The sequence below is a fragment of the Panthera uncia genome, chromosome B4 (assembly GCF_023721935.1).
Source record: "Panthera uncia isolate 11264 chromosome B4, Puncia_PCG_1.0, whole genome shotgun sequence".
Lineage (NCBI taxonomy): Eukaryota > Metazoa > Chordata > Mammalia > Carnivora > Felidae > Panthera > Panthera uncia.
The window spans coordinates 73,443,023-73,465,389 of record NC_064809.1 but is presented as its reverse complement, the minus strand read 5'-3'; the positions used below and the strand labels follow the sequence as shown (position 1 = coordinate 73,465,389).

General features: G+C 42.2%; 2 protein-coding genes across 2 annotated transcripts; both read right to left on the bottom strand.

The window, feature by feature from the left end:
• Window positions 1-12,697: 12,697 nt before the first annotated feature.
• On the bottom strand, window positions 12,698-13,858 carry LOC125920210 (olfactory receptor 8S1-like). Its single transcript, XM_049627262.1, has one exon. The coding sequence runs from the start codon at window positions 13,664-13,666 to the stop codon at window positions 12,743-12,745; it is 924 nt and encodes a 307-aa protein (XP_049483219.1). The 5' UTR covers window positions 13,667-13,858; the 3' UTR covers window positions 12,698-12,742.
• Window positions 13,859-21,278: 7,420 nt separating this feature from the next.
• LOC125920201 (olfactory receptor 8S1-like) lies at window positions 21,279-22,367 on the bottom strand. The gene has a single exon (XM_049627255.1). The coding sequence runs from the start codon at window positions 22,235-22,237 to the stop codon at window positions 21,284-21,286; it is 954 nt and encodes a 317-aa protein (XP_049483212.1). The 5' UTR covers window positions 22,238-22,367; the 3' UTR covers window positions 21,279-21,283.

Below are 22,367 nucleotides of genomic sequence, written 5' to 3'. Positions count from 1 at the left end.
GATCCTGCATGGATAAAATTGTAGATACTGCAGTAAGTGAACACTGTATCTTGAATCCATACAAGCAAAGTAAAATGATACGTGGAAGCCATCTTCCCAAAGATTCCTGTATTTCAAAATATTTAGGGATATGGCTACCCTGGAAATCGCTTGCCTTCTTCCGCTTTCACTCATAAGGGGGACCTGGCTACAGTGTCCGCTGGGGCTTCAAGCTCTCTCATCTGAAGAAGCGTAGCATTTATGGAGAATCCTTTTCTGTCCTGCCCGACACCCACGTTTTTTATGGAAGAAGGCAACAGCAACTTCTCTTGTGTGATTTCAAGTTGTCACAAAGGCATCTCCCTCCCCTTCACAATCCCTCAGCAGCACCCCAGATTGATGCCTCAGACTTCTTTAATGACCAGGAACAATTAATCCCAGATCAATGAAGCATAAAAGTAAAGCAGACCAGCAGTTACTCTTGGGAAGGGAAGCTTCCATCCTGAGATGTGGCAGACGGACACCAGAGTTAGAACATGGATTGTGGGCAGGAGTGGACAGGGGGGCTGGTCATGGAGGGATGGGAGATGTAGAAGGAGGATTTCAGCAGTGTCTTGGATAAACGCCTGTGTTGCCATTTTGCCAACACAGATGCCTCATACCCACCAGATACCTGGTCATTCGATCGATTTCTCTTACAAAGAGATGAGAGAGGATATTGGGTATGTTTATGAGTTTATGGCTCTCAGGAGGTTAACTGTTGCAGGGGGACTTCCACAACGAGGAAAAAAGCCTACTGTGCTTCTAACTGTTGTGCTGAGCAAGCAGGAAAATAAGTGCCTCTGACAGTCCACCTTTCTCTCTGATACCTTCATTTCATTCCAGGTGTTTGCTTTTTGTAATCCTTTGGGGTCCTGAAGAATGAGAGGGATTTATTCCTAGACTTTACTTTTTGTTTTTTTTAAACATTTTTAAAAGAGTTTATTTATTTATTTTTGAGAGAGCACAAGCAGGGAAAGGACGAGAGAAAAGAGAGAGAGAGAGAGGCGAATCTGAAGCAGGCTCCAGGCTCTGAGCTGTCAGCACAGAGCCCAACATGGGGCTCGAACTCACAAGCCGTGATATCATGACCTGAGCTGAAGTTGGACACTTAACCAACTGAGCCACCCAGGCACCCCTATGCCCAGACTTTAAAGTGTCACTTCCTTAGTGTGAAGCAGGGAGGGAGGGAAGGTGTCTAGGGCAGCTGGTACAGATGCGTCATTCAGAGAAGCAGAGATATCAGAGTCCCATCTGGGGAGATGGTCCGCCAAGGAGTAAGATGTTCCCCCCTCTAGCTTAGGGACAAGGAACGGGTGGAGCAGACACCTCAGACTTTAGGACAGATGGAAGGGATCGTGGGGTGGAGAGGGGGGAGAGGAAAAGCAGCAGAATTGAAACATACACAGCACTTTACAGGCAGAAAAACAGGGGGGCCACCAGAAAACCAGACGAGATATTACCATTCCCCTGCCTTTTCTTGGAGGAGGCAACTCCACACGTTCTGTCTTCCCGATCACAAGCAGACTCTTGGTAGGTAAGTCCCGATAACAGAACCCCCGCCGCAAGCGTCTCTTTGCAGAGTATAGAGCCTTTTCTCTTTGCTGTCAGTGAGTGAGGGAAATTAGAATGGCTCGAGCTCTGGAAGCACTGGATACATCACAGAATCAGGACTATTCTCCAGAACACCTTAACCTAGAGCGGGGTCATGCTTCAACGCAGGCCGCTGTATGGAAAGACAGGGACGGTTCTTTTTAAAGAAGCTCCTGTTCTGAACAACAGGCACACATTCCATGGATACCTTCTCACATGATCTCAGGTGCAGTAACGTGCCTGGTGTTCATTTATTTCCTCTGAGCTCCTGAATACTCTCTGAGAGCATCACCTAAAGAAAGAACAATCTAATAGAACCAGTCGGAAGGCCATCTGTACTTAGGGAGCTGCGGGGCTGGGTCGGGCCCCCAGAGGAAGCTGGGCCGCTGCCCTGTATTCCCTGAAGTCCCAGTCTGAAGCCGAGCTCGGGCCTCCCTAATCGCAGTTCGCACTTAACTAGAAAGGTGAATTGAGTAGGAGGCACAGAGGTTCTCTCCAGGGCAGTATTTCAAGTTTCTGAGCTGAGGGAATTATTGAAAGCCTAGAAAAGACTATTATTAGGCTTGGGGTGGGAGTGGGGGTGTTGAAAAACAAGAGACTAAGAAAGAGATTTGAAGAAAAACTGCTGGAAAATGGACATTTCCCCCATGGCATCATTGGCCTGAGAAAGCCCGTAGAAAGTGTTGAGGGAGGTGAGCTGTGACACATTACCGCCTGAACTGCAACTCATTTCCAGTGGACATTGCAGTTTTCCTCATTCCTCCGACAGGATCGTCCGTTATAATAGTTAAACGAAAGGCTATAACTCCACCTTGGGAATATTATTCAGCCCTAAGTTTCTAGTGTTTCTATTTTAAGCACATACTGAATTTTTAAAGGAGTTTATTAAAGAATGGTAATTGAAGTATGTAATGAATTGTTTTTAGTAAGTCCTACAGAGGGTCTTTGAAATGTCTGAAGTCAAAATTTTGTATTTCTGATTTAAGACAGAGAAGCGTCATCAGCATTTATTGGGGCTCACATATAAGTAACAAACACGGAGGGCACGTTACCCTTCACCATTGGTGGAGGATGCCACGGAGTCCGTGGTCCCTGTGGAGCTGTACTCCTCCTGCCAGACCATCCGTGTGGACCCTTGGCTCGCCTCAGTGTACAGATGGGCCCGGGCAGGGCCAGGAGGGGGTAGATGGGTGATGAGAGGGCCCTACTCACCCCACTTGCTCTGTGCCCACACGGCTCCCCTGGCTCCTGGGTGGCATGACTGAAATTGCCACAGAAACAACGGGTGGAAATTAAGATGGACACACTAGTGTTTCAGCAAGGCTCGACTTTAAACTTTAAACTCCTCCTCATTCTTGAAACCTCCCCGTCCCCTTCACTTGTTTTTCTGTGGAATCCTTTGTTCCAGGACCTCAGTATCGATGTTGACATCCCGCTGACCTCAGTGTATACTTAGGGGACTGGTCGGCTGGTGCCAGCCCCAGTCATGAGACCATGGCTGGAAGAAGACATGATGAACGTGGCTGGCTCCGTGTCCCAGATTTGTATCGAAGCCGCCATATTCTGTATTTTCCTAGAAATCCCTCAGCCCTTTACCCCCGGGCGGGCTTGCAGTCTTGGAGGCACGAGCCTGCAGCAGCTTCCTTCGCCTGGCAAAGTAATACCTATCTTCCTTCTTCACACCCAAACTCTCTTTGCCTTACATATCTCTGCTCCAGAGCACAGAGGTCGGTTTTCACTAACATGAGACATGTTATGTGTACAGCTCCCAGATGCCCATACGCGGCTTCCGAACACTTCTCCAGGGTGGGTAGTGCTCCTGGAGGGTGCTCCCCAAGGGACAGGGAGGACGGGCCCTGTGGGGGCAACTAGACAGGACAGAACAGATGGACACACGCATGTCCCTGATTCCGGGCAGCCGCGGTCCTGCCCAGACTGGTGCCTGTGACCCAGCAACCCTAACACCCTAACACATCGTGAGGGCCAGGAACTGGAAGGGCAGGGCTCCCTGACCACTGGGTGCGTGTGCCCCTGTGTGAGCGGTTATGCTGGGTGTTTGGGGGATGGGGAGGTCTGGACGGCCCACTCTGAGTTCTCTGCTCCCATCTCCAGGCTGGTCATGTGAAGCAGTCATGGCTGGGCTGGATTCACAAGTGGTGGGGCACATAGGCATCATTCTGCAGACATGGTAAATGGGCCCAGGCTGGTGAGTGGGCAGGAATGGTCTCCTTTGGGGCCCCCATCTTTGTGGTTACTGGTTTGTTTTTATTTGTTTGTTTTTTTTTTAACGTTTATTCATTTTTGAGAGAGAGAGAGAGTGAGAGCAAGCATGAAAGGGGGAGGGGCAGAGAGAGAGGGAGACACAGAATCCCAAGTAGGCTCCAGGCTCTGAGCTGTCAGCAGAGCGTCTGACGCAGGGCTCGAATTCACGAACTGTGAGATCATGACCTGAGCTGAAGTCAGGTGCTCAACTGACTGAGCCACCCAGGCACCCCTGTGTTTATTTTTATTTATTGATTTTCTAACTGTCTAGAACCTGTCTAGAACTGTCTAGTACCTGTGTTCCAGGTACTGGAACACATCTTCCAGTACCTGTCTATAGTCAACTTTGGAGGGACGCAGGGCAGGCTTCCTGGAGGAGGCATCTGTGCCAGGGCCTCTGAGTAGTGGGTGCCTTGGCCGTCATGTTGCAGGAGTGTGGAATGCTCTAGGGCCGGAGTGGGGCAAGGTATGGATGACTATTCCAGTTGGTGTTCCTGGGTGGCCAGGAGGACAGCCAGAGACCAGCACACCTGCAGCCGTCTGCCTGTAGCCCTTTGTCTCTCTCGGGCCCCAGTAAATGTCATCCTCTGAGCAAGGTTAAATCCGGACTTCACTGAATGCTTAATATGTGACAGCATGTCAGCAAAAAACCCAAACCAAAACAAAAAAACTCAGTTCTGGGAAGCAAATAGTACTCCTTGTAATTAAGGCCAATTTAGTATGATTTTTGTGGTGTTTGGAAAGCGTCGATCCTTGACTGGCATGGCATCTGTAAACTATGAAGGTAAATAAGGTAAGAGGCAGTTTAGGACTTGACGTGATTGGGTGAGAGGTGGACCAGCTGATGGAGTGGTAGCAGTTTGGCTCAGCCCTGTTGGGAGACAAGGAAAAGGGGGGCGTAAGTGAGTGGCATTGCATCTTCTTGAGCCCCCCATTAATCCAAAGAAGCTCTACTTTGATCACTTTTATTTGTTTATGTTTTTATGTAGGATTTAAAAAAGAATATAGTCAGGGCTAAAAGAGGTTTGAAAACATTCGATCTGGTTTAGCCCTTTATTTTACTTTTGAGTTTTTATTTAAATTCCAGTTAACATATCGTGTAATATTAGTTTCAGGTGTCTAATACGGTGATTCAGCACTTCAGTACAACACCTGGTGCTCATCACAAGTGCACTCCTTAATCCCCATCACCTATTTCACCCATCCCCCCACCCCACCCCTCTGATAACCACCAGTTTGTTCTCTATAGTTGAGAGTCTGTTTCTTGCTTTGTCTCTCTCTTCCCCCACCCTATGTTTTTTTTTTAATGGTTGTTTCTTAAATTCCACATATGAGTGAAAGCATATGGTATTTGTCTTTCTCTGTCTGACTTATTTCACCTAGCATAATACTCTCTAGCTCCATCCATGTCATTGCAAGTGGCAAGTTTTCATTCTTTTTTATGGCTGAGTAATATTCCATGATAATATACACCAACCTCTTCTTTATCTGTTCATCAGTCGATAGACACTTGGGCTCTTTCCATAATTTGGCTATTGTAGATAATGCTGCTATAAACATCAGGGCGCATGTATTCCTTAGAGTTAGTATTTAAAGTTTTTTCAAATGTTTATTTATTTTTGAGAGGGAGAAAGAGAGAGAGGCTGAAAGAGAGTGAGACACAGAATCTGAAGCAGGCTCTGGGCTCTGAGTGTCAGCACAGAGCCCCACACGGGGTTCAAACTGACAACCTGTGAGATCATGACCTGAGCTGAAGTTGGATGCTTAACCGACTGAGCCACTCACACACCCCTAGGATTAGTATTTTTGTATTCTTTGTAGCCTTTCATTTTAAATGAGAAAATGAAAGTGACTTGTATCAGATGAGACAGTTGGTGGCAAAGCATGAGTTTCACGTAATAAGTTTTTGTGATACTTACAATTTAATTTACGCCACCAGTCAGATGCAACAAACAGAAGGACTATGAGAGTTTCACACTTATTAATGAAAAAAGTGCATGGGGGTGACATAATGGAGGATAGATTTTATGGAGTGCTTGGTTCATAGTAAGTATTTTAATAAGCATTTATTATGCAAAAGTATGAATAAATGTACTCTATTTTGTATATGTTGCATTTAAAATGTGTGTATAGTGGTAGGATGTGTTGCTCAATGGTCAGGAGATTAGTTTGGACTTCAGATTAGGGGGTCAAAACCATATGAGTTTTATTCACCATAGAGGTGAATAAAATAATGCCAGGAAAGAATGTATATAGAAAGAGAAGTTTCCCAAGGTCAGAATTGTGGGAATAACATCATTTATAGAAGTAGTCAGGAAGTGGACACGACAAATAGACTGAGGTGAAGTTTTATTTAGATCCAGGAGTGACATCCAGAGGATCCAAATCAAATTACCAGCGAAAGAAAAGGCTCATCAGTACTGTCAAACTTCATCGGTTACTGATGGGAGAGACTGAAGGACTTGAAAGCACCAGTCCAAGGATCATCCCTCAAGAATAAATCCTTTGATTTACATGAATTTCTTCCGATGTTCCCAATCAAGATTGTGTAAGTACCCATCCTCTCAGCTCTAGAAGTACCCTCTACTCAGTCTGCAATCAAAATTACATCATTGAAATATAGTTACCTGTTTATATATCTGTTATTCTTCTTTATTCATCTTTGTACCTTGACAGTGTTAGTTGGTGAACTATATATATATATATATATATATATATATATATATACACACACACACATATATATATATATATATATATACATATATATATATTTTAAATGTTTTTTAATGTGTATCACTTTTTTGAGAGGGGGGCAGAGAGAGAGGGAGAGAGAGAATCCCAAGTAGTTTCTGTGCTGTCAGTGCAAAGCCCAATGTAGGGCTCAATCCCACAAACCGTGAGATCATGATCTGAGCCAAAATCAAGAGTCGGATGCTCAACCGACTAAGCCACCCCAGTGTTCCTGTGAAACTATATTTTGTGAATAGATGCACACGAGTTTAAAGATAAGAAGATATAAGGCCGAGGACAACAGTGTTGGAGAATAACTATTTTTTTTAAGGTGGGATGAAATAGCATGTTAAAATATTTGTACCTATGGGAAAGTGTTTATACCTATAGGTATAGTTTATGCCTATAGAGCAGACGAAGTTAAGAATGCAGAATAAAATGGTAAACAATGATGAAACAAGGTCCAGGGAAAGGTGGCAAAAGATTCACAGAACCCAATACACACACACACACACACACACACACACACACACACACACACCCACTGCAGGTATAGAAGGCGTCCTTATAGACTATTTCACTGGCACTAAAAGAAAGAGTTAAAGTCATGTGAAGATATAGGAAGAATTTTGAGTATGGAAGAAATGATTAAGTGATTCTCTGTCAAGTGTAAAGGAAGGTCATCTACTACAATTTTCTTGTTATATTTAAGGAGGAAGGAGACTATTCATTCTGAAGGTCAAACTATGTTTGAAGCAGAAGCAGAATTCCATGGAGGTTAATGTCCTGGATACAGAAATGGAGAAAGTAGTGGGGCCTGTAGATGCAATGAAAGAACAAGCTGGCAAGACATTGAAGGCACAGACGCAAGAGCTGCTAAATCGATGTACAGAAATAACTAAAATGAAGCTTTTGTGGGGTGATCGTCATGGACAGAAAGAAGGGATGGACTGAAGAACTTGAGTGTTTAGAAAGCGGTGCTGCAGGTGAAAAAGTGAGGGAGCTGTGAGGACAGACGATTTCCATCAGAGGTTAGAGACAACAGCGGTGGAACCATTCAGATAAGATGAATGGTCGGATCTTGAGGGTCACTTTATTTGTACAAGTTGAGCAATGGTGACTTAGGGTAGACATTATAGGGAATTTGAGATCAGGTTACCAACATTAATGCTGAAGTTGGCTATTATGACATTGGGAGTGAACGGGAACCTAACACTAGAGGGCAGTACCAACGGGAGGAGGAAAAGGACAGTGGGTAGATCAAAACGGTGGAGGCAAAAAAAAAAGTGTGTGTTTTAGGGATGACCTCCCAACCTGTGGACTTCAGTGCACCTGAAGTGTAGTAGCCCAAGCTCTGTTCTCTGATAGGCCCATTACCTGGGTGTAGACTGTCTTAATGCACAAGTCCCTCGGTCCTAGTGATTAGTGTAGGAAGGGGGATTGGACTTAACTGGCCTAATATGAAGTTTTTCTATTCGAACCTCCCATATCTCTATATTCAGTTTTTCTCTCCATTTTTTTCTCTCACTACCTGTGAGTGCAGCCACGTCTTTTCCTCATTGTTAAAAATGTCTTCAACCTCGACACACCTTCTTGTTATTTTCCTCTTTCATTCTCTAAAACACCTTGAGAATGTGGTGTGAACTTATTACTTGTTTAAATATGTTCTCTTTATTCAACACACTGAAGTCTGGCTTCTACCCACCACCACCGCCACTGATACTGATTTTACACATTTATGGAAGAGAATATTTCAGAGCATGAGAAACCAGTCAGTATGTGTAGACTGCCCAGGTTTAAATTGGTCCAAACCAGTTCTCCTTAAGACTAATCACTGAAAAGCCCATTTATATAAATGTGCATTTGCCTAAAATCTCTACTAGCAAATTAAATTTCACAAAGGAGGGATAGCTCAATTGCTCTGGGGACTTGACCAATTCTTATTGCTGTTTGTCTATTTTTTTTGCCTTTTAGTGTATTCAGGATTTTAAAATCCAACACCTCTTAATGCAATAGACAAGCAAATACTGTAGATACTTGTAAGCAGCAAGGACATACAAACAGACAATTTACATGCAAACAGGCTCCCCAAGGTCATGCAAATAGATAATTGTAAGTAGCAAAGCTGAAGGTGACGTCATCTAGAGAACATTCCTTTGTAAATTGAGAGACAAAAATTACAGCACTTCTTGTTCTTTTGCCTGATAAGGAAAGCAAAACAGAAGTGCAAGGAGATTGAAGTTAACCACCTCCTCACCAGGACTGAAGACTAAGTATTTTAAGTTTTCAGCATTTAGAATGGTTTCATTTATGTAAAGTTCAAGGACGGACTAAAGTAATAGTTTTCCTTCTTTTAGCTTTGGTCTGTGTTTTATAAGACCATGATGTCTAGAACTGAAGCTGCCTGGGCAAGTGTTTAGGGCCAGCCTCAGCCTATGGATAGTTAAACTGTCAGCTAAAAATGCCTGGGTCTGGGTGAGCTTCCTACAATTCCCCTTTTCCAAATGAATTTTATGACTGGGCAGCCCTTGTGGTTCTTGTGATGATTGCGAGACGCCCTTCGGAGACAACCATCAGGAAACTTTGAAAAAATAAGGATTTATTAAGAAGGAAAAAACAAAAACAAAAACAAGAGGCTGAAATGGTCAGTTATGGGCATGAACCAAGATCTCTCTATTTAATCGTGTTTATTCAAGTTGCCTGGGCAACCAAAGCCTGAGTCAGCCCCTTGCATTACAAAAGAGAAAAAATAACAGCTCTCAAGGCTTACCCTATAACAAGACTGAGGATGAAATCCAAAGCATGAAGATGGAACAGTGGATGGATGGAAAGAACCCAAGTCATTGATGATTATTGAGCAACTCAACTAACTCTGGAACCATCCATCTCCAGACCTACTGCTAATTCAGTGATAAATCTTTTTACAGTTTATGTTATTGTTAATCACATTTTGGTTACTTGAAGATGAAAGCATGCCCGATGAATACTTTCTCCGCTGATTTAAGCACCTCTTATGACATTTAGTTCAGTTTTGTTGCTTCGTTCATATGGGTTCTGAATGCTTATTGAGTTTAATCCTGAAGTTTTTATATTTCTCTCGCCATAGTGAATGGATATTTTTCTGGAAGATACATTTTTTTTGTTTAACTAATGTTGTGGATGTATAGAAAAACTACTGATTGCATGAATATTCCAAAGTTGTTTGCCTTTCTGAACTCTCTTAGAATACTAATAATTTTTCATTTCTTTTGTTTTTAGAGAGAGAGTGTGAGGCAGGGAGAGGGGCAGAGGGAGACAGAATTGTAAGCAGGTTCCATGCTCAGCGAGGAAAAGGACTCAGGGCTTGATCCCATGACTCTGGATCATGACCTGAGCCAAAATCAAGAGTCAGAAGCTCAACAAACTGAGCCACCCAAGAGCCCCAGTAATTTCTCATTTCTAATGAGATATCTTAGATTTCTAGGTAGATAATCATTAGCAACTCTGAATATTTGTGGATCCCTCCCATCCAAATTTGAATGTCATATTCTAATCTCGTTTCACTGTATTGGAGGGAAACTGCATAATCTTCTTAAGTAATATGAGTGGTGTTTCTTCTTCTTCTTATTTTTTAAATGTTTACTTATTTTGAAAGAGGGAGAGAGAATCCCAAGCAAGCTCTGTGTTGTCAGCACAGAGCCTGACATGAGGCTCAAACTCATGAACTGATCATGACCTGAGCTGAAATCAAGAGTCAGGTGTTTAATCGACTTAGCCACCAGGCTCCCTGGTAGTATTGTTTCTTTTCTTCTCTTTGTATTTATTTATTTTTTTAAATGTTTATTTATTTTTGAGAGAGAGAGAGAGAGAATGGGGGAGGGGCAGAGAGAGAGGGGGACAGAGGATCTGAAGCGGGCTCTGCACTGACAGCAGAGAGCCTGATGCGGGGCTCAAACTCATGCACTAGGAGATCATGACCTGAGCCAAAGTCCAATGCTTCACTGACTGAGTCACTCAGGTGCCCCATGTTGTTTCTTTTATTAAACTGTAATTTCTTCAATCTGATATTATCTGTTATTATTTTGAAACATGTGGTTCAATACTGATTAATTTTAAATATGTTTTATTGAAAGAGAGAATCATAAGAGTTTTTATTATTAAATATTTGGGGTCACAATGATCGTAGAATTTTATTTTTATACCTGTTAAGAAGCTATTCAGGTGGAATAAGATTATTCTCATTCTAACCTATTGATTTGAGAAGTCAAACCAATAGCAAAATTTATTTGGTCATGATTATTATTTAGATTGCTATTCTTTCAGTATACTTTTGGATTCAATGGATTAATATTTCATTCAGAATTTTTGTCTATGTATTCATTAGGGGATGATAATTAAAAATTTTTAAAGGTTTTTATTTATTTATTCTGAGAGAGAGAGAGAGCGAGAGAGAGAGAGTAAGCAGGGGAGGGGCAGAGAGAGAGGGAGAGGGAGAATCCCAAGCAGATGCCATGCTGTTCGAGAAGAGTCAGATGCAGGCTTGATCTCACGAACCATGAGAACATGACCTGAGCTAAAATCAAGAGTTGAGTGTTTAACTGACTGAGCCACCCAGGCACCCCAGAGGATGATGATTTTTTTAGGTTTTGAATCAGAGTTGCTTTAGCTCTGAAAATGCATTGACAATTTTCCATATTATTCTGTACTCTAAAAAATGCATATAACATTGAAGTTTGGACTCACCTGAAAAACTATCCCTGCTTGTTGCCCATTCGAGCTAATCCTTTGACTTTTTTTGTTTTTATACATCTAATGGCTCAATTTTCTTTTTCTTGAGTTACATATTCCTTAAAATTAGACAAAAGCCTGCTTTTCAAATTTATTGGGATGAATCTTAGTATTTCATTAAAATTTTTATTCTTTATGTCAATGTATTATTGATTTCTTTTTCTTTTTTCTTGAATATATTCTACAGAGTTATGTCAAATTTTATAGATTTAAAAAATTTTTTTAGTTTAATTTTTGAGAGAGAGAGAGAGAGAGAGGGAGAGAGAGAGAGAACAAGGGAGGGGCAGAGAGAGAGAGAGAATCACAAGCAGGCTCTGTCCTGCTAGTGCAGAGCCTGATGTGGGGCTCGAACTCACCAACTGTGAGTTTATGACCTGGGCCGAAATCAAGAGTTGGACACTTAACCAACTGAACCACCCAGGTGCTCCAAATTTTATGGATCTTTTTTGAATGACTAGAGCCTGGATTTATTTCTCAATTCTGTTTTTCTGTTTTTTGACTTATTAATTTGTGTTCTCAGTTCTTTTATCCTCCTTTGCTTATGTTAGGTTTTTTTATTTTCTAATGCTTGGATATGAGCTTTCAGAAACTTAATTTTTTTTCTTGTTTACTAATGAATCAATATAAGGATAGATAAAGATAATGGTTGCACTGGCAATATTTTGTAACTTTAGTATATAATGTTCTCATGTTCATAATATTCTACATAGGGTTTTGATCGCAGTGTTAACAAAGGAGTTTTTTTCTTTTTACCCAAGTTTTGTTTAAAAAAACTTAAAAATAGTTGGTATTTGCAAAAGTTATCTTCTGTGTAATAAGTTTCTCCCCCCCCCATTTTTAGAGAGAGAGAATGAGCATGAATGGGGGAGGAGCAGAGAGAGAGATGGAGAGAGAGAGTCCCAAGCAGGCTCTGTACTGTCAGTGTAGAGGCCGACGCAGGGCTCAAATTCACGAACTCCTGAGATCATGACATGAGCCTAAATCAAGAGTCGGATGCTTATTTGATTGAGCCACCCAGGTGCCCCATTCCTCCCTTGTTTTTAATTCTTTCTGCGACTCCTCAGTCAGATGCCGAATCTCCTGAAATGATCATCGTATCTTTTCAACCTAATTATTTTGTCTTATTGATCTGTTTTGTGGAAAATTGTCTTCGCGTTCTCTTCCAACCAACAGAGCAGACTTTCCAAATGAGGAGCCCAAATCAAGAACTACTGCCTTTGAAGAACAGGCAAGCTCTGTTCAGACAAGCTCTAGAGTCTTTCTTCCAAATTATCTGACACTGTGTGGGAAGAGGTGGGATCAAAAGAAGAATGCAACGGAACACGGTCTTTGTGATTTTTGCTTAGTAAGTGTGTCTTTGTTCACTACATTAGAAATATTTCCCCAGTGTCCTTCTCACAGCTGCCTTCACCTCTTTGTTCTTTAGGCTGTAGATGAGGGGATTCAGCAAGGGCGTGACTGCACTGTACTGCAAGGAGGAGAGCAAATCCAGGGAGGAACCCGAGGTGGGCATAAGATAGAGAATCAAACCTGAGCCAAAGAACAGGATCACTGCGATGAGGTGGGAGGAGCAGGTGGAGAAGGCCTTGCTTCTGCCTGAGGTGGAGGTGATGCGCAGGATGGTGGAGACAATACGGGTGTAGGAAAAGAAGATTGGGAGGAAGGTTCCCAGCCCATGCAGTAAGGTGGAGCAGATCAAGATGTCAATATTGATGGAAATATCAGAGCAAGACAGAGGGAAGAGGGAGGGCAGCTCACAGGTGTAGTGGTGGATGGTTTGGGCCTCACAGAAGTCCAGGTTAATAGCCAAAAGCACAATGACAAATGCATTGAGAGAGGCCAGGCCCCATGAGGCCAGCACCAACCCCATACAGAGCTGGTTGCTCATCACTTGGCCGTAGAGCAGAGGGTGGCAGATGGCGGCATAGCGGTCATAGGCCATCGCCGAGAGCAGAAAGGCTTCAGTCCCTGCGGTGATAAACACAAAGAACACCTGAGCCAGGCAGCCCTCTACTGAGATGGTTTTCTTCTCAGACAGAAGGTCCTTCAGTAGCTTGGGCACAGTGACAGAAGAGAAGCAGAGGTCCAGGAAGGACAGGTTACTCAGGAAGAAGTACATGGGCGTGTGGAGGCGGGAATCGGTCCTGATCACCAGCAGCAGCATCAGATTCCCCATCATGGTCAGGAGGTAAATCCCCAGGAAGAGCACGAAGAGCAGAGCCTGGATGTGGGGGTCGTCGGACAGCCCCGTGAGAATAAACTCGGTGATGATGCTGTGGTTCCTCCAGGCCATTTGTGGAGGGGATTTCCCTGGAATAAAATAGAAAGGGGGTGATATCACCTATGATTGTTCCCATTTTTTAGGGCATCATCATGTCTTCTTATACATCCCTCCCTCTCTGCTTTGCTTGACCTTGTGCTCAGTATCTCAAGGCTGCCCTCATTGTATCTCAGGAAGAGTTTTTATCCTTTCTTGTCTAGTATTCACGTACTTTAGAGAATTCCATTCTTGTTTCACAGGGATTTGCTGGATAAATAGTATTGCTGCCTTGCTTACACATTAATTGTTATTCAATTTTCACTGCATGCTCCAAAGTTCAGAAATCCTTACCATCTTGTTTCAAAAGCCATTATATGACATATCTACAGCGAATGCTTTAAGCCTTTTCTCCTTTCTTCATTCTTCTTGTTCAAAATAATCCAAGACTTCTTACTTCCTAAACAGCACAATAAACTTTAATAGTATTTTTTTTTTTTTTTGTAGACAGAGTATATACAAAAAATCCTATTCGTTCTCACAGCCATTTTATGGGGTATTTTAGGCATAGAAATTTATCCCATGTTACCCCTGAGGAATATGATATTGAGCCCTGTTGAGAACAAGTAGGAGAGCCAGGAAATAGATTCTGTAGTTTTTTCCCAATTCTCATCCCAGCATCTAGAAACAAAGACCACTTTTCCTGCCTTGACATTCAGACTTCTTCCTCATTTGTCTGAATCTATCTTTTGGCCTTTTTCACCCCTTTTGATACTAGAAAGGTCTATTTATTTTTGTGTCTTCGATTACATTGTTCTGCTTTCACATGTTCTCCTTTATTCCACTGACCCAAATTTTCATGTGACTTCCAGCCTCCCCTCAAATCCTACTATTCCCAAGCTCAAGCTCATCTTAGACCCACGTCTAGGTTCCCTGTGTGCCTGGGCCAACAGTGCAGTGTTTACCTTGGTGTGACTTCAGCCAGATCCAGTGGTGGTGAAGCATAAACAGCTGGGGAATTTACTTTTGAGGATCCTGCATGGATAAAATTGTAAACACTGTTGAAAGCAAACATTTCACTCGGAATCTTCTCAAGTGAAGTGGAATGATAAGTGTGTTCTATGCTTATCAGAGATTTGGAGAGCAACAAGTTTTTGTGGGTAGGCTATCCTGAAAACTGTTTCCATTTTTCTGCTTTCACTCACAAGAGGGTACCTGACCACAGTGTCTTTGGGGAGTTCAGGGTCCCATCTAAGAAGACTGTAGCGTTTTTGAAAAAAGTATTTTTTATTAATGTGCTAACATCCACGTTTTGTGTGGATGAAGGTAGCAGCTATTTGTGTCATATGATTTTGGGATATCACAAAAAAGGAGCTCACCTTCCTCACCATCCTAAACAGCAACTCAAACTGATTACAGGGATTTCTTTAATGACCAAGGACAAAGTCTTCTATTCAATTCTAGATTGCATTCCAGGCATGAAAATAAATCAATTTAAAAAAAAAATTTTTTTTGACGTTTATTTATTTTTGAGACAGAGAGAGACAGAGCATGAAGGGGGGAGGGGCAGAGAGAGAAGGAGACACAGAATTGGAAGCAGGCTCCAGGCTCTGAGCCATCAGACCAGAGCCTGACGCGGGGCTCGAACTCACGGACCGCGAGATCGTGACCTGAGCTGAAGTCGGACGCTTAACCGACTGCGCTACCCAGGTGCCCCAATAAATCAATTTTTAAACAGGAAATGAGTATTTCATTCATTATTTAAAATGAAAGACATTGGCTTTATTTCATACTAACCTAAGAGAGACTCATGTCAGATTTACACGTGGGTGAGAACAAAGGACTGAAATCAAACAAGGGGTGGCTGAAAGGGTAAAATATGTAAATAAGAGGATTTCACAAGTGTTCTAGACAACCCTTGCCCACACTGGTTTTTGGATTTATTTGGAAAGAATAAGTGAATGAAGGATGTGTTTGGAAGGTCAGTTTCCAAGTGGCTTGAGGCTTCCTGGGGCTGGGTGCCATGTTCTGACCTTCTGTGCATGAGAAGTAATTTGAAAGGAGAGGAAGATATCAGTGCCGGAAGCAGGAGGGAGCCAAAGGTCAGTGTAACCCACTTGAGACTGTTCTCATAGCTGTCCTCTCCAGTACTGTGTCACACTATTCACGTTGTCACAGTGGTGGCTAGATCTGAAGGTTGTTCTAATAATAGAAAAAAGTACGAATAGAGAAGTTCTGTGCAAGCAGGGGAATAAGTAGCTTCAGCAAGTCAGCATCTATTTCTGTTACCCTCATTTCATTTCAGGTGTCAGCTTTCTGCAATCTTTTGGGATCCTGATGCATAAAAGGATTTATGTCTAGGCTGTGAGATGTCCCTGTCACCAGTGTCATGAGGGAGCGAAGAGAGATCTTTCTGAGGTCGTGTCCAAGGCAGCTGGGACAAATGCAACATTTTCAGTAACAGAGACCTCAGGGGCCAATCTTGAGAAGGAGGTGGCCTACCAAGGAGTGGGAAGTTTCCACCACAAGCTCAGGAAAGAGGAATGGGTTGAACAGGAGTCTCAGGATCTAGCACTAGTGGGATGTATCAGGAGGTTCTGGGAGATGGGGTCAAGGTGGAGAATGGTGAGCAAAATTAAAACACATATAGAACTTTCTAGGAAGAAAAAGTAGAGGGATATCAGATATGTTGGAGGATATTACCACGTTCCTGGCTTTTCCTGGAGGAGGCAGCTCCTGTGTGTTCTGGCGTTCCCGTTCAGGTAGACACATCATTGGTAAATTCTCCCCATAAGAGAACCTATGTCACCGGACTCTGACTATTGACAGAACAGATAGCTTTTTCTTCTTGTTGTCGGTGGATATTAGGCATCTGAATGGTTCAAACTTTAGGAACACTGAGGAGGCCAGAATATCAAGATTATTTCCTGAATACCTTAACATAGAGTGGTGTCATTCTACAGTGCAGGCCACTCTGTAGAAGGACAAGAACAATATCTATAAAGAAGCTCATGTTTCCAACCAGCATATACTTCATTAAAACTTCCTCACATGATCTCAGATCTAGTAACCTGCCATCTCTTCGTTTACTTCCTCTGTGATTCTGAATATTATCTTAAAAATACTTCTTAAGTAAAGAACAATCTAATAAAACCAATCAGAGGCTGTCTATGCTTATGCAGCCATGGGCTGGGTTTGGCACCCAGGGGAAGCTGGGCCAATGCTTTGTATTCTCTGAAGTCTAGTCTGAAACCAAGTTCTGGACTTCCCAATTAACACACTTTCCAGTTGACTAGGAAGGTAAATAGTAAGAGGCACAGGGGAGTATTTGAAATTTCTGAATTAAAGCAATTATTTAAAGCCTAAAAGAACTTTTATTAAGCTGGTAGGGACTGGAGAAGGGATAGGACAAGGATTTTTAAATCTCTCTCTCTCTCTCTCTCTCTCTCTCTATATATATATATCCTCAACAAATGTTAGCCAAAAGGAATATATATATATATATACACACACACACACACATATATATATATATATATATATATATATATATATATGATTGAGCCTTGTGTTGGGCTCAATGCTTGGCATGGAGCCTGCTTGGGATCCTCTCTCTCTCTCTGTCTCTCTCTTTTTCTCTTCCTCTGTCCCTCCCCAACTGGCACTTTCTTTTTCTCTCTCTAAAAAAGAAAGAAAGAAAGAGAGAAAGAAAGAAAATTTTTCCTTGAGAACTTTAAAGATTTACTCTCTGTGATTTTCAAATATGCAATACAGTATTATTAATTATAGTCACCAGGCTGTACATTGCATCCCTAGGACTTATTTACTTTATAACTGGAAGTTTGTACCTTTCGAGCACTTTCACCCATTTTTGCCTACCCTCCACCCCCTGGCCTCTGGCAACCACAGATCTGCTCTCTGTGAGTTTTTTTTTTAATTGGAATATATTTGACATATAACATTATGTAAATTTAAGATGAATAACATGTTAATTTTTTTTAAATTTTTTTAATGTTTATTTATTTTTGAGAGAGACAGAGACAGAATGCGAGTGGGTTGGGACAGAGAGAGAGGGAGACACAGAATCTGAAACAGGCTCCAGGCTCTGAGCTGTCAGCACAGAGCCCGATGCGGGGCTCGAACTCAGGAGCTGCGAGATTATGACCTGTGCTGAAGTCGGACGCTCAACCGACTGAGCCACCCAGGCGCCCCCATGTTAATTTGATACATTTATATAATATGATTGCTATTGTAGTGATAATTAGCACCTCTGTCATGTTATATAATTATAATTTGTTTTTAGTGGTTGGAATAATCAGGTTCTAGTGTCTAAGCAAGTTTGATGATTATAATACAATATTGTTGCTTATATTTACTGTACTGTGCATTCGACCTCTAGGATTTATTTACTACTTGTTGCAAGGTTGTATCTTTAAATGAAATCTCTCCTATCTCCCCACCTCCCATCTTCTGGTAACCACCATTTATTCTGTTTTTATGAGTTTGGCTTTTTTAGATTCCATGTATAAGTGATACCATGTAGTACTTGTCTTTTTCTGTCTGACTTAGCATTAAGTGCTCAAGGTTCATCTATGTTGTTACAAATGGCAGGATGTCCTTCTTTTTTATGGCTGAATAATATTCCATTCTATACCTACACCACACCTTCCTTATCCCTTTATTTCTTGATGGGCTGTTAGATTGTTTCCATATCTTAGCTATTATGAATGATGCTGCAATAAACACAGGATTGCATATATCTCTTGGATATCTTATTTTAATTTCCTTTGGGTGTATATGCAGAAGTGAAATGGCTGGATTATATGGTATACCTATTTTTAAAAAGTTTTTAATGTTTATTTTATTTTATTTTTATGTATTTATTTTTTTTATAACGTTTATTTATTTTTTTTGAGACAGAGAGAGACAGAGCACGAATGGGGGAGGGGCAGAGAGAGAGGGAGACACAGAATCGGAAGCAGGCTCCAGGCTCTGAGCCATCAGCCCAGAGCCCGACGCGGGGCTCGAACCCACGGACCGCGAGATCGTGACCTGAGCCGAAGTCGGACGCTTAACCGACTGAGCCACCCAGGCGCCCCTTAATGTTTATTTTAATTTTTGAGAGAGATGGAGAGAGAGAGAGACAGACAGAGCGTGAGCGGGGGAGGGGCAGAGAGAGAGGGAGACACAGAATCTGAAGCAGGCTCCAGGCTCCAAGCTATTAGCACAGAGCCCAATGTGGGGCCTGAACCAATGAACCATGAGATCATGACCTGAGCCGAAGTCAGACGCTTAACCAACCGAGCCACCCGGGTGCCCCATGGTAGAACTATTTTTAATTTTTTTGAGGAATCTTCATATAGTTTTCCATAGTGGCCGAACCAGTTTATATTCCCACAACATAAATACCCCACATTTCATAATATCTACCAATAATGGCATCAGACCCTTTTCAAGGCTTAGTAAGAGCAGAACCTATGATGCGACCACTAGCTATTCCCAACCCCCTCCTTCCCTGGCTAAATAAAATGTTTGGGTTGGGAACAAATTGGGGAGGGTGGTCATTTCATTGGCCTTATTGGGAATTTAGTATTTGTGGTGAGAAGTCGTTTCTTTCCTTTCTCATGGGGCAAGTAGGATTGCTTTTCTTTTGTGGAATCCAAATGAACGGGCTCTTAAGAGAAGAACTCACAAAAACAGAGAATGCCTGCAAGCAGAATATACTGTGATCTCATTCCTGTTAGACATCTGCTTCAGCAGTAGACTTGCTGATCTTTCCTCTATGCCTGTCTGAGCCAGAGAGAGAAGAATTGGAAAAGCTGACAGATGGGGTGGGGAAGGAAATGGAGATTGTACAGCACAGTTGAACTAAAGAAATGGAAAAAAAAAGTTTCATGTATATTTGCCATGGAATTGGCCCTGCCCAATAAATGGATTATGTTAAAATCTTGGGGTGCCTGGGTGGCTCAGTCGGTTAAGCATCCAACTCATGATTTCGTCTCAGGTCATGATCTCATGGCTTCGTGAGATGGAGCCCCGTGTCAGGTTCTGTGCTGATGGTGTGGAGCCTGCTTGGGATTCTCTCTCACCACCCCCCTCTCTTCCTCTCCCCTGCTTGCACTCTCTCTCTCTCTCAAAATAAATAAATAAACATTAAAAAAATAAAATTTTTATGTATAAGAGACATTAGAAGAAAATATACCTAAATATGGGTGATGGAATTATTTTTTGATAATCATCATCTTTTCTTTAATGTATCTGCTTTCTTATTATAACTTAAAAAATTGGAAATACAGATGTGTTATTAATTAGTGCATGATTCGGTACCTGATAATGTTTTATGATAACATGCTAATGAAAAAACAAAGTAAAATGGAACTGAAGTGTTTTAACCCATTTATCAAAATCATGCGGGGTTGTGGAGCACAGGTCAAGAAAGAATTCTTGAGACATTGTATGGTGCAACTTAGTAAGTTTATTTCGGCAGCATGGGGACGGGACCCATGGGCAGAAAAAGCTACACTTTTGCTGTGTGAGGCTGGTGGTTATCTGCTTAGAATCAAAGGGTAGAGGGCTTGCAGGGAGTATCAGATTACAAATTTCTTCGAATTTCTACTCACAAAACTACTTTTGCAAGATTCCTCTGGTGCTTACCATTCAGTTCAATATTAACTACCAGTAATATACAGGCAGTTGTGAGACCCTTAAAGAATGTAGCAATCAGCACATATTTGATCCTTATTGGAACTGCGCAGACTATAAATCAGCCTAAATCTGGGCTAAGCCTAAACATTTTCCTGCTTCTGTCCCTCATCAATAACATGCATTATTAGGTGTCTCAGTATTGCTGTACAGAAAATAACGTTGAATGAGTATAAGTTACTACAGTTTAATCTATTTTGAGAAAAATCATAAATAGCATGGAAAAATTTCTCAGAAGATACACATGTGGTGAATTATGTAACACACACTGCGTATTTCATAAACCCATGCTAAAATACATGAAAAGGAAATTATTCCAGAACAATTGACTAAAATCCCTTGCATTCCCCAAGTAGGCTAGATGGAAAAAATAAAGCTTAAAGGAGGTGAATCGTAGCAGAGGTCTAAATTTTCCTGACTTACCCTAGAATGAGCCACATTTTCCCTCATGTTTCAACTCCGAAGTAACAATAGAGTTCTTGGTATCGCCCAAGTCACTGACCTGTCGCTTGTGCTGTCCAGAATTTTAGCAAGGGCTTGCCAACCAAAGCCCAAATGTCTCCACAGACCCCAAGTCTGTAACTGTTCTTTCCCCGCGGTTCAATGTTTTGGTGAAATCTCATGGTTTTCAGTGACTTTCTGTACATTTAATTCTAAAAAGTAACCCAATACACACACATTTTTAAACTCAGTGTCAATGAAACAATAGAGAAATAAATTATGATTAAAGAACTCTTTTAATCAAGGTGACTATATATTCCATTGATCTGCCTTTGAGCCGGATTTAATCTGAACCACCTTCTCCCACCCTGACCTCACCCTCAAGGTATCTTTGTGTCTCTTTCTTAAGCTTTTATGTGATACCTTTTAGCATCTAAAACAGTGGGCCATCAGAAGGTTTTAGTGTCAACCCACCAGATATCCTGAAGCCTGTAGTTCCTTCCTAATTCATCATCTCTTTGTAGCCTGATACTTATGCCATTGCAAACATTTCTCCAACATTCGTCTCAGAGCCGCCTTTACTTCTTTGTTTTTCAGGCTATAGATGAGGGGATTCACTAGGGGAGTGACTGTGCCATACTGTATGGAGAAGATGAGCTCCAGCGGCGAGCCTGAAGTTGGCATGAGATAACGAAGGAAAGCTGATCCATAGAAGAAGCTCACTGTGGTGAGGTGGGAGGAGCAGGTGGAGAAAGCCTTGCTTCTGCCTGTGGGGGAGCTGATGCTCAGGATGGTGGTTGCAACACGGGCATAAGAGAAGAAGATCAGGAAGAATGTACCAAAGCCATGCAAGAGTGTGGAAGCAATCAGGACAGTGACATTGCTGAAGACATCCGAGCAGGACAAAGGAAAGAGAGAGGGTAGCTCACAGCTGTAGTGGGAGATCGTATGGGCTTCACAGAAGTTCAAGTTCATAGCCATGGGGATGTTGATAACTGCATCCAGGAAACCCAGGCTCCATGAAGCCCATACCAACCTTACACACAGCTGGCTGCTCATCATCTGGCCATAGAGCAGAGGGTGGCAGATGGCAGCATAGCGGTCATAGGCCATGGCAGACAGCAGGAAAATTTCTGTTCCTCCAATGGCAAACACAAAGAAAGCTTGAATCAGGCAGCCCTCTTTTGAGATGATTTTCCTTTCAGGCAGGAGGTTCTCCAGAAGCTTGGGCACAGTGACTGAAGAAAAGCAAAGATCCAGGAAGGAGAGATGACTCAGGAAATAATACATGGGTGTGTGGAGCTGGGAATCAGCTCTGATCACCAGCAGCATCGTCAGGTTCCCCATCACGGTCAGGAGGTAAATCCCCAGGAAGAGCACAAAGAGCGGCACCTGGACTTCGGGGTCAGCCGACAGCCCAAGGAGGATGAACTCAGTGATGGTGCTGTGGTTTCTCAAGGCCATCTAAAGAGCGTGTTTCCTAGAAGTAAATACAGGCATGGACTTGAAACTTCCCAATTACAGAGGTAGGGACCCACTTTTATGTGTATACTACTTCCTAATTATTTAGATTTCACGTATGCCCTTATTGACG